Here is a 17,737-nt window from a genome sequence, read left to right on the forward strand (position 1 = left end):
GAACAGTAACTTGTTCAAGCTAGTTATGCATATGCGTTTCAGACAGCAGGCAATGAAAGGAGTTCACAGCACAGAATAATATTCGTACAGAGAGGAGGAGGATCATATTAAATTCAGATACAATTAACAGATTAATGCTCATAGGGAACATCAGAGAATCCCCATACAACATAATTAAGTGTGTGTAGATCTCAAGTTGGAAGAACCACTAAGCAACAAAAGAATAAAAAGAAAAACTTTTGTATCATGCAGATGTATGACCAAATGATGTAATGCAAAAATTAAATGACATTAAATATAAGAGACTGATCTGTTTAAACTCAAAGCAAGATGGATAAAATTTGTCCTGTTTGTGTTCGGTTCTTCCTATGTATATTTTAATCACGGTGGTATTTTCTGCAGACCTTTTGGCACTTAGTTCCAAGCCATCATTTGGTATTTGTATTGCAAAATGGACAACTAAAAAAGTCTATTATCTAGTACAATACATTTTTAAGCAGTATCATTAACTGATGGTGAAATTGATGAAAAAATACTTGATGTCATTCTGATAAATGGATTCTTTACTACAGTACTAATCTGTTCATCCTGATTCTTTTTTTTAAACATCTCCTTTAGTTTTACTGATACCAGTGCTTTTAATAAAATTGTAACTTCTATTTTCTTGCAATCTAAATATTTGTAATGATGTATTATTGTCAAAAGGTAAAATGTGCTTAGTGTTGTAAAATCTAAAACTATTAATTAGCAAGGGACTAAAGTAAAAATTTGACAGAAATTACTGCCATATTACAGTGCTGTTAGAAACAACAGAATAGTCGTACAAGATGTATTTTGCACAAAGTTGTAGAACTAGTGCTCATGTTGTCACCATATATTCTACTTAAATAATTATATCATTGTTTCTGTATATTCCTTTCATTATTTTCCCAGTGGTAGTAATTTTCTGATCTGATGTTGTTCATTTCTTGCACAATTTTTACACATCAAGAATTCTCACCGTATCATTAAAAAACAATGTAATCTGCATCAAATTGAGTTGTTTGAGAAGAAATTAATTTTTTAAACCCAACAATCACTGAAGCTACGAGTTCTTGCATTCAAGTCTCACATTAAATAACATTTGAAGTAGCCACAATAGTAGTTTAGGCTGCAACTGTACCAATTTCACCTTTGGTATATCCAAATCTTGAATGTGATGGAGGAACATAGCTCCAAAATAAACACATCAATTTTAGAACCTGTTCATTGACTATGAATCAAGTATCCGAGTCCAATTGAATAGCTAGAACTTTTTTAATTCTTTTGACAACATCATAATTAGCTGTCAAATATGGAGTAAGCCTATAGTCCTTATGCCAACCCAACCAAGACCCCACCACAACCACGTGACCATGCCCAATGACATCACAGTAATAATCGCTATACAACTAGAGATGACATCTCTTCGAGAATTTTGATTTCAGTAGAGCTGTAACAGAGTGGAACAGTAAGAAAGAGTGACAGATATTTAAGTGTTAGGGAGATATTTAACAATGGCTATTCCCACCACCACCACTTCCTCATTGGAGATCACACACACACAAAACTTAGAGTATATCCTGAAATCCTGGCAGCATCCTGCAGAGGAGATAATTTGACTATTCAGTTTTATTGGTCTCTGGTTATCCCATGCTATTTCTGTTACTTGAACATTATCTTACAGTGTGGTCATTCAGCATGGTCGAAAAAGGCTTACAACCATTGAGAGTTGTTCAAAGACTCACATTACTACAGATGTGAAATAATGAGAACCATACTATAAATCAGTGAAGATAAAGTATATATGTGTTTGTCCCTGATGGTTGATAATGAAAATAAGATTTTAGTTTAAAAAATCTTTTGAGAGCTTGTCCTACTTGTAACTGAAAAAAGTGAGGGACATTGTTTTATTAACATAATTTCCATCCCTTTACAGACCAGAGTTTGGACGACTCATTACTGAAATCAGCAGCTGACTCTTTGGTGCAGTATTGAAAGCACACATTTCAAATTTGTAACGATCCAGAAAATGGTGCGGCTGTTATGTTTTCTTGTCTTCACAAAGCTGTCGTCATAGATGTGTCTGTACTGATATAAATTTGATCATGAGCACTCAAAATTTTAAGTTACTGAATTTTAATATCGTGGTGTTTGCACAAATTTACAGTGGGAACTAAATTAGTGCAGAGTCCTGAACTCTTGAGTTTTGAGCAGAAATATGGAATCCAAGCAGAATACATCCAGAAATGTAGAGGTTTTCAATCTTGGATTTAGTCTCCCCATTGTGTTTCACACTGATATGCATTTTCACAGAACATTTGTATAGTAGTAGGAAAAGTAATTGAGAAATTTAGATACATATTCTAAACAAGACAAACTGTATGTGGGGGGAGAAAATCATAAGAACAGACTGGGATGGAGAAGTATAATAAAAACAATAATGAGTAGAAGTGTGCCTCTTTTTTTATGTGTGCAACATTATTTTCTTAGCTTCAGTAAGAAATTTCATCAAAAGGAAGACAATAACGGGTGTACAGTTAACTAAACCAATATGAATTTAGCTACTTAAAAGATGTATTAAATTGATTTTAACCTTCTGGTCTGTTTCTGCCCATTCTGGTCATATGTCCACTGAATCAGTAAGGTTGGAAAAAATATTTGGCAAATTTAAAAAATTAAAAATATTTTGGCAGATTATGATTATGCCCTACATCTGCCTGAGAGATGTGAATAATTTTATTTCTTGGTTTGTTGATTATGGTTGTTGTTCAGTTCAAATGCATCATTGAAAAACATTGATGCATTCTCATACTTTGTTACAAATATTTATTACAGATGCATATCATCAGATATTGGTGAATATAGCTTGAATAAGTTATAACCGTTCTAGTTAGAACAATGAACATTGTTAAGAGAAAATTTAAGTGAGCTAAAATGTAAACTTTTCGGCAGTGTGGGATGCAGGATTGCTGCAGACTTTTCCATCTCATATGCTCACCATGAAAATTTCATTTGCACCAACTGATGATGACGTTTAGGTAACTGTCAGAAAGGCATAATTGACAATATTCTAAGGTCTACAAAAATTACCAGAGTCAAAGGTTATAAACTCATACAGCTGTGGCAAAAATGATTGACTAGTACCTTTGCTGCTGTTGCCACAGTTGATTAGTTGGTTGATTCAGTGTGGTTTGATTTGGGGTTTTTTGATGATTTTTTTTACAATATATTAGGTGGAGGAAGAACCCCGAAAGACTATATATGGCAGCCAGTTTTACTGCTGAAGAAAATCCAAGTCCTTTTGAGACACCAAACACCACTTATGTAGAACCACTGACCTTCCACAAGTAACTGGCAACATTCTCATTAGCACACTGGAGGCAAGTAATCACATGACAAGCATCTTGTACCACTGCCATGGAAGCCCCTCAGTTCTGTATCACAAGACAAGCATCTTAAACCACTCTGCCATGAAAGCCCCTCAGGCCATAGGTATAAGTCTCATATGAAAGACTAGAAGTGGGAGATAGAACCAGTGACAACTGGATTGAAAGTGCAGAATGTTACTGCTAGGCCATCAGTGATGATTATGATGCTGTTGACAATACAGTTAACTGCAATGACATTGATTTTATGAGTGCTCTGGGAAAAATGATTCCTCCACTTTCATCCATTTTTTAAAATCTGTGATACAAAAATGTTTGACTTGCTGTATTTTTTTATAACTGTATATTAGTCCTGCAACAAGGCGTAAAAATAAGACATCGGTAACTGAAAAAGATGTTCTTACAAGAAATGATACAGTGTAAAAGTAGACAAATGATGCAACATCACTTCCACAGGCATCATTGTTTTTTTTCTTCTGACAAATCATATAAGTCTACCAAAACATTTATTGGAAAATATAATGACAATGAATCATAGAATCTGACCACACATTTAAAACAATACAAGATTTAACTATTATTCTAATCAAAAGCAGCATGCCTGAGAACAAAGAAAAATAGCAGGACATACTGATCACTTTAGGAAACACAGTTTAGTAAGGATACAAATTCATGATTTCTGTATTAGAATAGAAATATCTATTATAAAATCTGTATTCATGGATGTTAAATTAGTAGGTATTAGGGACTGATCAATGACGTCTACAAATAATAAGCCACCATGAAAATCTGTGATTTCACAGTATCCGAGATATACCTGGCTGACAGACAAACAAACAAAAGGACAAAAGACTGATTATAATGAGTGAATACAAATAAAAATATGCAGTAGATTATATGAATTCAGTAGATTACCTACAGCCAGCTGTCATTTAAATCGCTTCTGTCCCCAACTCAATATTAAAATCGCTTCTACCGCCCACTAACCCATAGCCAGAAATTATGTTTAAAAAATATACTTCTGTAGGGGGCAGTGTTTCTCGATTAAAACACATCTGACGGTGGATCATAATTTTTTAAAATTGCTTTTGTTGTGGGTTGGTTGAATTTGAAAGTGCCTTCCCCCCGGGGGGTATATGTTTTACTGGAACAGCCATGAAAAAAAAAAGAAATAAAATTTTAATACCACTCTTTAATCATAATAAGTAAAGACTTAAATTGCTGCCTACCAATGCTTTTTGTATTTAAAAATAGAATGTATGTAATTAATTGGGTTATTAACATGCTATTATTGTGCTTTTCTTATTTTCATGTTATTTATAGTTTGGTTATATAGTCTAGCGTGGTCATAATTAACATAAACAAACTAAAAGATTGAGAAATATAATAGACTGAAAGTCAAAGGAGCCAGCGTTGCTGCATTAATAAAAATGAACATATGCAACAAGTCTAGAATTGACATGAAAGGTTCACATTAAATAGGAAATAATTTGGACTAACAACTTTTGAAGCCAGCCATGTGCAACCTATGTTCCATCTATCATCTACCCAGTCTATGCCCTGGAGGGAGTTGCACATAACCTGTTTGAAGCCAAAGCCTCTTCTACCTACAGTTCATTGTAGATAAAGAAATTCCACCAGGGATAACTGTTCAAAGCCATTAAAAATATGAAGCCATGTATTAATAGTAACCAATGCAGTTAGAGATAAGATTTTATAACCTTAGCAACCTTATCTTAGTAATAGATATGATGCAGAAATTCTACATATATGAAGATAAAATGAAACCAACATACAAAAAGTAGAGGCTGTTTTTTGTTCAGTAATTACAGTTGTATCTACAGCAGATATTTATTTCACAACAAAGTTTGCATAATAGTAGATATTGCTGTTCAATTTCTTAACACATTAACCCCTGGAGCCTTTTGTCATTTTCGCCTGAAAATTGAGTAGGAAACACATTTTGAAAGCTATTTCTGAATAGATCCGAAAACACCAAATCCCCGGTGATCTTTCAATAACATACTGCCTAGTTGTGTTAGAAACATTGTTTTTCATTGGCAGAAGAGTAAAAGTTGGATTTTTTTTTTTTTTTTTTTTTTTTTGCTTGACGGAGTCATTATTTTTGTATGGAGACCACTCTTTATTCCAAATGCCCATCTTATCCTACTGTTTGCAAAGGCTCATCTGTCTGTTTGCAGTTCATACCGGTTTGCCTTAGTTCTGAGACCAAAAAGTCTAAAATCCGGACATAAAATCGCATTCCGACCATAGGCAAATTTTGGGTAGAAAAAAGTCTGGTCCAAAAAATGAGTTTTTTTTATCTGTATTTTGTAGTGCAACTAGATATTCCAGATTATTTGGTATCATTGTAGAGCTACATCTGTCTGCCTTTCTATAATACCACCCACTTTAGTGTATCATGCATGACCATGGCGCTACAGAGCTCGGCAGTAGGCTACTACCTCCTGCCCCATTAAGTCGTTGCTAAGGGTTAATGTGTTAAGATGATATAATGGTGTCTACTACCAAAATTATTTAAGTGGTCATGCTTTTTTTCATTACCTGTTTTTTTGTCAGTATTAAACTTGACAGTTGACTAAACCAGGAATCTTAAGAACATTTGTTTGAGCTCTTGGTTGATGCATAATTAGCGTTGTGTATAGTAGAGTCTGAGTACAAATTAAAGGACTGTGGTAAAGCAAACATGTATCAAGATCTTGAGAACACTGTGCCTCATGGATGTGTATATGGTCAAGAAGTTGTATTTTGCATAGCATTACATACATTTTCATTGTGTGGAAATATATCAAGCAAACAATTTAAAAGTGACTAGGGAAATGACCCCTCTCCGAGCAAATCACACTTTTTATCACATTGTTTATTTTAATAACTGATTAAAAAGTCTGTAGTGAGTCATGTTACATATTATTTCAACATCTTTCTTTTGACACTTTCTTATTGTTTGTTTGAAAACTGAATCTCAGTCTTGATTATTAAAATCACAGTGTCACTAAGCTTTTATATTTTGTGAAGGACCTAAATATTCTCATGGGATTCCTTGCTTAGAAATTTATCTTTTTTCTCTCACAATACACATATGTGAATGCATTTTAGTGGGTGATTCTTGCTTAGAAATTTATCTTTTTTCTCTCACAATACACATATGTGAATGCATTTTAGTGGGTGATTCCTTGAATATTAAACAGCATTATGTACTGCTTAAAAATAGCATTCAGCACTGTCAGCGGTGACTGACAGCTGACAGGTAAGTTCCACAATGACATAATCACTATGACTTTCTAATTGGGGCAGTAAAACTTTATCTAATCCACTATAAGTCACAACCACTATAGTTTGCCTATGGTGGAAAATAGTGTGGATGGATTAATTTCCATCATGGAAACATGGATTTTCTGTCACCTGTGATACATGTACAGCACCTTAGCACTCAGTAGTTAAAATGTTGAAATGGTATTGTCTTGAATTCATGGAAATTCTTTTTGGCTAGTAGAGTGTCAGTCTCTTCAGAAGACTCATGTATATAGTACATGTCAGAGTTTTTTAAACAAAAATTCACATTTTAATTTATAAAGTTTTGTCTTTCTTGTGTATTAATTTCTATGGAAACAGTAATAATTGTCATGGAAGAAGGTCAGTGTGTTGAATAGTTGTGATTCTGGTTTTCCAACAATATTTTTAGTTACAAGCTACAGTGATATGTTATGCTTAAGATCAATATAAAAATTTTTTGAAAATCAGAGTTGTTTTTATACTGTTTGATATCTAAGGTGGGAGATTGTTTTTGCCAAGTTGCCAAAAAGTTTGTGAGTTGTCTACACCAAGCCAACAAATCCACAAGAGATATCACACAAATGTTTATTACATTATCTAATTTGCAATTAGCACAAGCTACCAGATCCCACGATATTATCAGTGTCTAACAATGTCAAACAAATTTCAAATATATAAATACATATACTGTTTTTATTACTTACTATAAAATTTTATCATAACAAGCACCATCTTCACTAGCCAAGTTCTGATGTGATAACCCTATCTGTGCATATATTTCTGTGCTTCACGTCTGTGAATTTTGTTGGATGCAGCTGCAAGCTACTGCATCCAATCAAAATTAAGTTGTTCAAATTTGAACACTGTTCCTACATGATTGAGACAAGGGGAGCACACAACTTGAATGGACTGATGAATAAACAATTTTTCAGTGCCAGTCCATGTTTGCACAAATACCTCTCACTCAGATACACCTGTAATGGCTTCCCTCTGGTACATAGTCATATTTTCAATGTTAAACTTCCAAAGTATCCTCTTTTGGTCAATTACCCCCACCATTTTTAGCTGATGTACAATGCACCACACTATTGGTTAGTAGGCATTACATGCTAAGGGAGGCAACTCATGAAATCATATATATGTCACTAGAACAAAGCACCATATATGTTCAATCCGCCAAGGTGTAGCTAGGATTATTATATCAGAACCTTTGCTAGCAAAGATGAATCGGCATGAATATATGGACAAAGTGGATGATGTAAAAAAAAAGTTGGATACATCATAATGGCATGACAGTATATACTTCTTGGTGATGAAATATATATACAGGGGTTTCACTGAGAAACAAAGTTGCAGTCTAAATTGGAAAAGTAGAAGATTGAGGGCTGTGGTGGTGGTGGTGGTGGGCCTGCTGATCTCTCGTGAAGTTGAAAGGGTGTGGATGCATGAAAAAAAACTGATTTTTATGAAGATTGGTAAAACAAATTGAAATGAACATCCTAGGTACACAGCTGATTTTAAACATCTGAAAAATGAAATGTGGAACAATTGGCTGGAAAAATATTTATTTATTATTGATTTCACTTGAAAATGATTACATGGAATGATTGTCACTGAAGATTAATATCTGTTTTCCAGATTGGGTTGGTAGAGAAAATGCAAGTTGCCAAGTAATACATATAGAATACCAAAAATCTGAAATAGAAGTAAGACAGATTTTTTAAATATTTCTTGCACTAAAATCCATGCTAAGATAACTTATAAAGAAGAGAACACTATTACAAAATGGTTGATATGTGTAAAATATATGTGCAGAAACTTTTATATATAAATTATTTCACATTTAGGAAAAGAATAAATAATTTTCATGCAAATTAAGAAATGTTGTGATTTAATTTGGTCAGATTTAGAAAGTGGTCTTATGTTAAGTTTATAGGAGAACAGAGAATATGCAGTAAGTGAACATTTTGATAAATCAATATTTTTATTAACAAGAAACCATTGTATTATTATGTTTGGGAATTAGGATTTTGTTTCAGAAAATTAAGCTTAAATTATTCATTAGAATATAGTTGGAGAAGAAACTTTAGTTGCAGTCAGTTGCAGAAACTTTAAACACTGACAGTATAATACAGCAGCAGTTACATTTTGTTCTCAAATTTTTTTCTTTGAAAATCATTGAGTCTTTTTGTAATTAAATTCAGGGTTAACAGTCTTTTGAGGATTTAAGGTTATTAGTAGCTGTTATATTGATACAGTAAGAGTTTAACTGGCAAATGGAGACTGTATAATGGATAGTAAAACCTTCATTAATGTTTGCACATTCTCAAACACAGGATTATTACATCCTTTCTAACACATTTATATATGTTCTCAAAAACCCATTACAGTGCACCATATATACTCGCTTATAAGTCAAGTCCAACTGCAAACAATATGGCCCTAATCTGACATCCCATTATGCACTGGGAGAACAGCAGCTGTGTAGATTGCAAGAGTAGATTTATCTGTGAGTATATTCGGTAAATCTTTATGTTTCTACAAGGAAGCTTGTGGCATCACCGTTTTTGATATATTGTGCAATTACAGTAGCAAATTTTGACACTTGGTCAGTCAAAAAGAGTGTTATATTCATGTGTTTTAAAATATCCATTGATAGTGACTGGTTTGAAGCTGCTTACTGTTTAAATGGGCTACTTAGAGTTTTAAAATGTTGGTAGTTACTCCAGTCATTGGCTTTGCAGTTTTGTAAAGACTACATTAGTTGCTTCATCAGCATACTTAAAGCACCTATCAGATTCAAAAATTGCAAGGTTGATAAGTGATTCTATAATAACATTTTACCAGGTGTTCTATGTGGGGAGTGCCATTGTTGGATCCTATCTCTCCACACAAGCCTCTGATTCATATGGTGTAGTGACTGGTGTTTCTCCTGCAAGAGCCTTCTTAGGAGGACTGCTGATTGTGTTTGGTGCTAGGATAGCTGGAGGATGTACAAGGTACATTAAAAATATAATAAATAAATATTTGCATTTATGGTCATGGCTTTCCATAAATTTTAAGGAGGAAGTGGAGGATCAGAATACACTTGTTGTAATTATATAATAATGGTGTTTAATCATTTATGTTTACCAGTCCAATTAACATTTGATGGGTGGTGGAATGTTTGAAAATGTCTTTCCAAACCATCTGAAGACCACCTACCATCATAATTCTGGAATGAAAAGTGAGTTGATAATATTGGTTAGAGAAACATCGATTTCACCTTTCTAAGAAGGCAGTAGTATTGAGATTGTGTGTTAAGGTTTTTGAAAGTACAGTTTACAGACAATACATAGCTGTAGAACTCTTGTTCAAACCAGTGGTCCCCATCTTGGGGGCCACAGGTTTATTCCAAGGGAGTCTAAAAGAACAATTAGCATGTGGGAATCCATGAAATATTTTAAAGTTAAGAAGAAGGGGTCCTCATGATCGAAAAGTTTGGGAACCATTGTTATAGACTATATATTGTCTTAGAAAAAAGTAATTACCTTAAATATCTTACAAAAATGTTGTGGAAAAAAAGATCTGCAGTTAGATTGTTTATTTGTATGTATTCAATGTTTGAAATTGCACCTCCATTGGAGTCTCAAACAAAAGTTTTCAGAGTGGACTACAACTTCTAAAGAATTCTTTTTATGTTTGTTTCAGTAGCTGCTAACCTAAAAGGACAGCAAGTTTTGAAAGTTAATTTTGAACCCTTTAATATATGACTGTGTTATTTATTATCTTAAGAAAAGGCTTTTTAAAAAACACCTTCTTTTGGGTATCTATTCAACACTAACTAAAGATACTGTAACCACATGGGTCTGGAAAATTACTCAGGATTTTAGTTTTCTTTTTCAGACCTTGAAGCTACAAGGGTTCGTCTGACTTTAGCAATAGAGATAAAATCAACAATAAAGAAAGATTAAAAATCCAGGACAAATTTATTTAATCATTTCTCATCTGTGAAACAGAACTATACCCTTTTTACCAGTTTACAGATTCAAGTTTTACGTATAAAAATATACCAGTAGATAGAACCATAGTTTATATATCTCAATTAGCTAAAACCAGTTCATAATTTACTAAAACTTAGCCTGAGTGTTAAAATATATAATATTGTGAGCAAATTATGTTGTTTGAAATAAGTTTTGAATTTTGAAATCTAAATTTGGATTCCGAAATTCATGTGTAGAAAATTCGTCTGCTTATGAGAACTTGTAGTTTAAAGTCTAAGTTCCAAATTATTCTTCAAAATTTAAATTATTAAATTTTCCTTTTCAGAAATTACCTCTCTCATTTTTCCTGACTTAAACACTCTCTATTCAAGATCTTAATCTTCACCAACCCTTTCCTCTATCCCTCTGCTACCTTATCTTCCTACCCCATCTGTCCCCAACTTGGAACAACGACGCTCTTTATATACAAGTTTGGCACGTGTAAGCATTGTGGTAAACAAAGCATGGATTGGTGGGTATTGCAATCGATCAGCCAATCCAAATTGACCATGCTGTCAGAACATGACCTCACGACAGTAATACACACAACTCGGTGTTTTAATTCCTCTAATTTAACATAGTATTAGACAATATGATCAGTCGTGACAAACCTACTCAAATATATTATTCTCATCTTCTAATGTTTGTACAGGTAATTTAATTTTAAAACCTTGTATTGTTGTACAAAATACACGAATGGGTAACAAGCATTGCAATGTACAAGGGGACATCACAAAATGGCCACGCTCGACTACAATACTGACTAGTATCACAGTGATAGGGTATCTTGACAGCTCATGTTTACCAAAATCCTCGTGGTTTTTTTGCATGAAAGTTTCGGCTTGCATTCCATTATATATAATCACTGCTTCTATGACACAACATGAAACATAAATATTGAAAATCAATATCTGACAGGTGTTAGAGTTACAGGCAATTTTTTTGATGTAGAAGTGTTGTTTGTATTTGAAAGAAACTGGTCAAGACATGATAAAGCAAATATAGTTACAATTGATAATCCAAACAAACTGTAATGTAATCTTTTTAAACATAATATTCTTCAGATTTTATTTCTTTCATTGCAGTGGTCATGGTCTGTCAGGGTTTGGTCTGCTTTGCATCTTGTCCATTTCTACAACAGTTGCCATATTTGTTGGAGGAATTGCAACAGCTTTCATGATGAACTTAATGGGAGCTTTGTGAAGACAAAATGTTGCCAATATTGCCATGTATATACTAGAGTTATCATATGTCTGTTCACTTGATGAACTCTGTTTATGCCTAATATGGGAATTCCAGAGATAATGGATGTTTGGTACTGAAATGGGGCATTATTTTGTTTATTCAGGGGAAATATCCACATGTGCCATATTGCAACGTCACTTCAAAACTCCCACAAAATGAGAACAAAATTTGAATTCTGTTCACACTGCACCTATTAGAATTACTTTATAAGTCTCTAAATAAATCTGTTGTGAATTTTTTTCCACTTTAAATCTGTTGAAGGAGTTAATGAATCAAATTCAATGTCAGAGTCTTTATTTTAGAAGGACCCAATTCAAATCTCATTTCCATCATTTTCTGGCAAAATTCTAACAAATTGTAGCCTTAGGTAGACTTGAAACTCTGCACTCACCTACTGAATCTAGTTTACGTGATATTGGGTGGGGTATATGTGTCAAATTGACACATCTTGTGAACAAGATTTTGTTTAAAGAAAGAGAAATGTAAGTAAATACATTGTGTAGTTATGCTGACCTAGTTTAGTAAGATATTGTAAATGGACTTTTTCAGTAGTTGCAGATATATTTGATTGTCAACAGATCACAAAATTTGATGTTGAACATGCAGTTCTAAAGTCTTTATAATTATTGCCATGTTTAAAAAAATTAAGTGGGGCTATGCCTTCATATTAGATATATCATAATTGATTAATATGGTTGTGTCATTTAAACATGCATGATACCCAGGAAAGGGATATAAAAAAAAACATTTAAGGGTAATCTGGTACTTACAAAATAATATGAAAATGCACATCTAAATTGCGCCTGGGGGTCTGTATTTGTTGCTTTTGTTTCTGATCTACATCTTATGTGAGGTTCAGGGATGAACAATGGTGCAACTATGATCTTTTCTTTGATGACGTATCATGTATCACAGTAATGGTTTTCTTTTCAAAGCAAAAATCAGTTTCTTCCCCATTTCAGTACTTTACTATAAAGTCCTTTGAGATGCACACATGAAACTTGGATAATTTTCATGTCTCTCGATTAAATCTGCAGTTCAGTCACAAGGGGCACAGTCAGATTTTATCACTGTATGCATTTAAAAACCTTAATAAATGTGTAAGACAGTTGTTTTTACTGTCATTGCCTGGAAAATGTTCTTACAATAGCATTGTGATTCCTGTATCATTGTAGCATTTACCCCATCTTTTGTAGTTACTATACCATTTATCCTTATTGTATCCATGTCGAAGCTTTTCTCAGGGATTTTTCTTAACTCTAGAACCATATCAAGCCATGGTCAAATGCTGTGAAATCTGGATATACAGTAGTCCCCCTGTTGAACAGCCCCCCTGACCAGAGGCCACTCACTTCTTATGGCCAGAATCTCTTGGCAGAGACGGGTTTGTATTCAAAAGTACCCCTCAAGAATGGCCACCCCTCAGCATATTAGTACAAAAATGTAAAATGTTCCCCTCATGAGCAGCCACTTTGTTTTTCAGATGTATACAGAACCTGTAATTAATTCATATTGTTACATAAGGTAAATAATCAGATTATCTCTACTGTCGATACCTGTCCATAGCTGCCAACCCTCACGAATTTGGTGTGAATTTCACGACTTTTTCAGCGATTCACGGATTCATGCCACAAGCCAAAAATTCACGAATTCTCCAATCCTCAATTATTTTATATCTTTAATAAAATAACTGATTTCCCGTTAAGCGCTAGTCTTGATATTCGCAGTTGCTGAAACGGTCCGGTACTGCTGGTCGCGATATTAGTAGAGCTACGGCCGATTAGTACAGTTGGCCGGGTAGCAAGCATTTTAGCCTATTTTAATCTATATGTATAAGAGTAGCTTTACAAATGCTTTTGAGAGAAACTGAGGACCTAACTGGAATTTTGATATATTGTAGTATTGACGGTCAGAGTGGATGGAGTGGTCAGAGTGGATGGAGTTATTGTCATGGTATTTTTCACTAATTCGTGTCGAAATTTACGACTTTTTATCCCTATTTTCACTAATTGTGAGCCTGGAAGGTTGGCAGCTATACATGTCTCTCAATGTTAAGTTTCAGTTACTGAAAGAAGTATTGACTAAAGTGCATGTAACAATAAGATTACTATTGTATCATTGTCTATAAAAGCCGACATTTACAGGAAATGGGCTTAACAATGTTATGATAGAGTTTTGGGCTTCACATATCTGTCGAGTTCTTCTCTTTGATGGTTACAACCAGACATAATTGTCATCATAACAGGGTAGGCATAGGCTAAAATTAGATTTTGTGCATTAACACACACAGAAATTAAGCTTGAACAAACAAAGTACAGACAAAACCGAAAAATCACGTGACAACACATTTATGGCTTCCTTTACAAAGAATGCATTTTGTCCAATTAACAAAGTTTCATCTGCATAATTGAATCACTTACAGTTAGCAACATCCAAATAAATCATTACCAAACATTAACATGTCATCACATAATCGGAAACTATTATTTTAGAAGAAGGTCTGTTATTCTACTCAACGACATTTGGGGAGGGGGGACTTGCCGAACAATTGTATGTAGAAAAGACTCGGACGAAACAATTTTATGTTTAAAAGACTTGAATAATCTTTGAATGGTTTTACAAGGTGGATGACAACAATACCCCCTCGCATATCACACTTAAGTCAAGAATAAGAACTATTAATGTATATTCAGTTGAAATAAGTCTATTATTATAACAAGAAGAACCTTTTAATAATTAATGTTACTTTTAAATGAAGACATTAAATGCTTTTAAGTATGTAGCTTTCTTACTACGTACTTTACATATACTTCTCACAAAAAAAATTTTCTCTCTCTCGGGGAAAGTCCATCCATTTTATAAGGCCACTTTCCCGGTGCAGAAGGGGTGGCCGTATAAGAGGGGAACCACTGTATGTATACACCTGTACAATATCTGCTTGTAATAAGTTGATCCTTTTTGCTGAAAATTTGATTCAAGCAGAGTAGGGAACATACAAAAAAATAACTGAAAAATCTAGGGATGATATTGGAAACGAGGTGTCAGAAGTACACACAATATACTGTGAATTTAGATATTTTTATGTTTTTATGCCACTTTTCCCATTCATAAATGTATATATGGTATGCAACATGTTTATCCATTTCATTACAGTACAGTAGTCCCCCTCTTATAAGGCCACCCCTAATGCAGCAGGGAAGTGGCCTTATAATGAGGGTGGCCTTTCTAGAGGGGGATGACAAATGTGAATGGTAAATACATATGAAGTCACAAATACATTTAATTCTAAAACATTTAATATTTTCATTAAAAAATCACATGCATGTTGTGAAATAAATGTAAAACAAACTGTGTCATCATTTTCAAAAGAATGCTATGAATAACCATTGATATAGTTTTAAAACTGTCTTTATAATTATGTTACAGATCACATCATCTGTCACTTTGTTGGTAACAGTCTAAAACACGAACCAGTCTCGCCACAATTAAAAATATCCTTGCTGTCATATCCCCTGCATATATCGTTTAGTCTTTTGTTCCAATCGTCGACAACTTCATTATTAACATCAGCTGATTCTCCACTAAGGACAGAACACTTAATATTGTGTCGCACTTGAAATCTGTGCAACCATCCGTTACTTGCGGTAAAGTCGTCACATCCCAATTCAGCTGACAAAATTGTTGCTTTTCTTGTCATTCCGATCAGGATACAAACGTCTCCTGGCTCAAACAATCTTCCTTTCTCCGTCCATTTCACCTTCCCACTTCTGCAGAATTGTTTCATTATCTTTCACGATATTGTTCATCTGAGTCTTTCCGACATCAGTTTTCTGCAAGGATCGTCGACCCCCCCCCCCCTTCAGTCAGGTGAATTAATTTCACTTTCTCTTCTAAACTGAGATTTTTTCTTTTCCTCCATGACATGTTGATCTTTTTGCAGTAAGTTATTCATGTTGCCAACTACAATACTGATAAAACAATTTTGTATGCATCTAAACAAATTGCCGTGTGTTTTTAAAGGAAGTGATCTTGTCACGTGATTCGTTAGTCGCAGTCTGGTACCCTATTGTTTTTATACATTTCTTTACACTAAGTGAGAGAAGCCAAAAGGGCTTCGATATGTACCATTAACGTCACGCAGATTTGACCTCACAGCCGTTAGGATTTGTAATTTTGACAATTATTGTCAGTAGTAATAGCCACTAATTATCAAAGTGAACAAGCTCAGCATCTTACTAAGGGAAGCCATAAAGGCTGTCAAACCATTTTCCTGCTGACTTGGGTATTGTACATCGATACTGCCACTTCTCACCTGTTACTACTGTTCAATAATTGTCATCTTAACAATTATCAGAGTGACTAAACTGGACATCTTATGATAACACAGCAGTAAGGCTAATTGGATTACATGTACTTACCCGTTTGTATGGATTAAAATTTCAGTCTCTCTCAGTTTTTATGGAATAAATTTGGCTTCTCATGAGGCGTAAATGATATAATATTAACCTTAGTGGTACATGTACTTTACTCAACACTTCTTTCAGTAACGAAAACCTGACATCGGGAAACAGAAATCGGATTACTGAACACACATTATGAATAAAATATTGGTTCTGGATACATATTTAAATAAAATGCGGCTGCTTGTGAGGGGTAAATTTTATATTATTGCACTAATATGCTGGTCGCGTTAGCCAGGTGGCCTTTCGCGAGAGGTACTTTTGAACACAAACTCGTCGGTGCCAATGGATTCTGGCCGTAAGGAGCGGGTGGCCGCTGGTCAGGGGGGCCATTCAAGAGGGGGACCACTGTATTCGTTGCACAATACTTCTGTCTACAGTTATTTGGATTTTAATAATTTTAAAATATTACAGGGAAATTAAATGCCATCAACCACAAAAATGAGGTGTCTGTCAATGCTGTTTACCTTGGATGTTTACTAGCAGGTATATAGTTTCTATTTTCATGCAAGTTCTAACAACCTGTATTTGTATGAATTTTTGTTTTTTTACTGTATAAACACTGTATTTAATGCAATAAAAGTTTTGATTTAAGTTGTATTGTTTTCCTTTTCCATAAGATAGATTTTATTTCCAAGAGATCTTTCCCATGTCTTCCAATGAACTTTTAACCTTAATCCTTTTAACTTGTAAAGGCAACACCCTCTTTAATTTCCCATGTGACAACCCTTTGTTTGTGCCACATGTTTGATACTTGCTCAGTGCCAGGTAATAGAGGGTGGTTATTTGAACTTCCTGGGATCTTTCCGCACAAATGACATGTGTTCAGCTGAATCATTTAATAGATTTCACATATTGTACAATCAAAGTGTTACTTATAGAGCCCAAACTCAATCTCTGCATAAGCACTCGCATATGACAGTGAAGCCAAGAAAATGGAGTAGAACAGTTTTTATGATTAGACGATAATTTGCCATGAGTAGTTGATGATGGAGGATTTAAGAACTTTATCAGACAATAAGGATGAATTCTTGGATTTAGTACAAGTTGACATTGGATAGTGACATTTATTGGATACTGTCAATCACAAAAATGTGGACTTTCATTGTTTATTTCTGCTAGACAAAAATGTAGACTGTCCGTTGCTTATTTGTACAGGATATTGTGAGTCAGATTATTCTAAACTATTTATATACCGGTATGTTACCTATAATTGAATTCATAGATTTATCAAGTAAATGGATTTAAAATGTCAAGCATTATGGATTTGTTTAGAACAAATTGTATGTTGTCAATTTTTGTGTGACAT

General features: G+C 34.0%; 1 protein-coding gene across 5 annotated transcripts in view; it reads left to right on the forward strand.

Annotated features, from left to right (window-relative positions):
* The window catches only part of LOC149805273 (uncharacterized), a 107,039-nt gene extending 90,017 nt beyond the window's left edge, over positions 1-17,022 (forward strand). For all 5 annotated transcript variants that reach the window (XM_089949008.1, XM_089949022.1, XM_089949010.1 and 2 more), the window contains 2 exons: positions 9,549-9,700; positions 11,809-17,022. In XM_089949008.1, coding sequence (XP_089805134.1) covers positions 9,549-9,700; positions 11,809-11,926 — 270 coding nt within the window. In that variant the 3' untranslated portion in view covers positions 11,927-17,022. The remainder of the gene's footprint in view (positions 1-9,548; positions 9,701-11,808) is intronic.
* Positions 17,023-17,737: the final 715 nt, after the last annotated feature.

The sequence above is a fragment of the Sinohyriopsis cumingii genome, chromosome 2, assembly GCF_028554795.1.
Source record: "Sinohyriopsis cumingii isolate HCF-2022 chromosome 2, ASM2855479v2, whole genome shotgun sequence".
NCBI lineage: Eukaryota > Metazoa > Mollusca > Bivalvia > Unionida > Unionidae > Sinohyriopsis > Sinohyriopsis cumingii.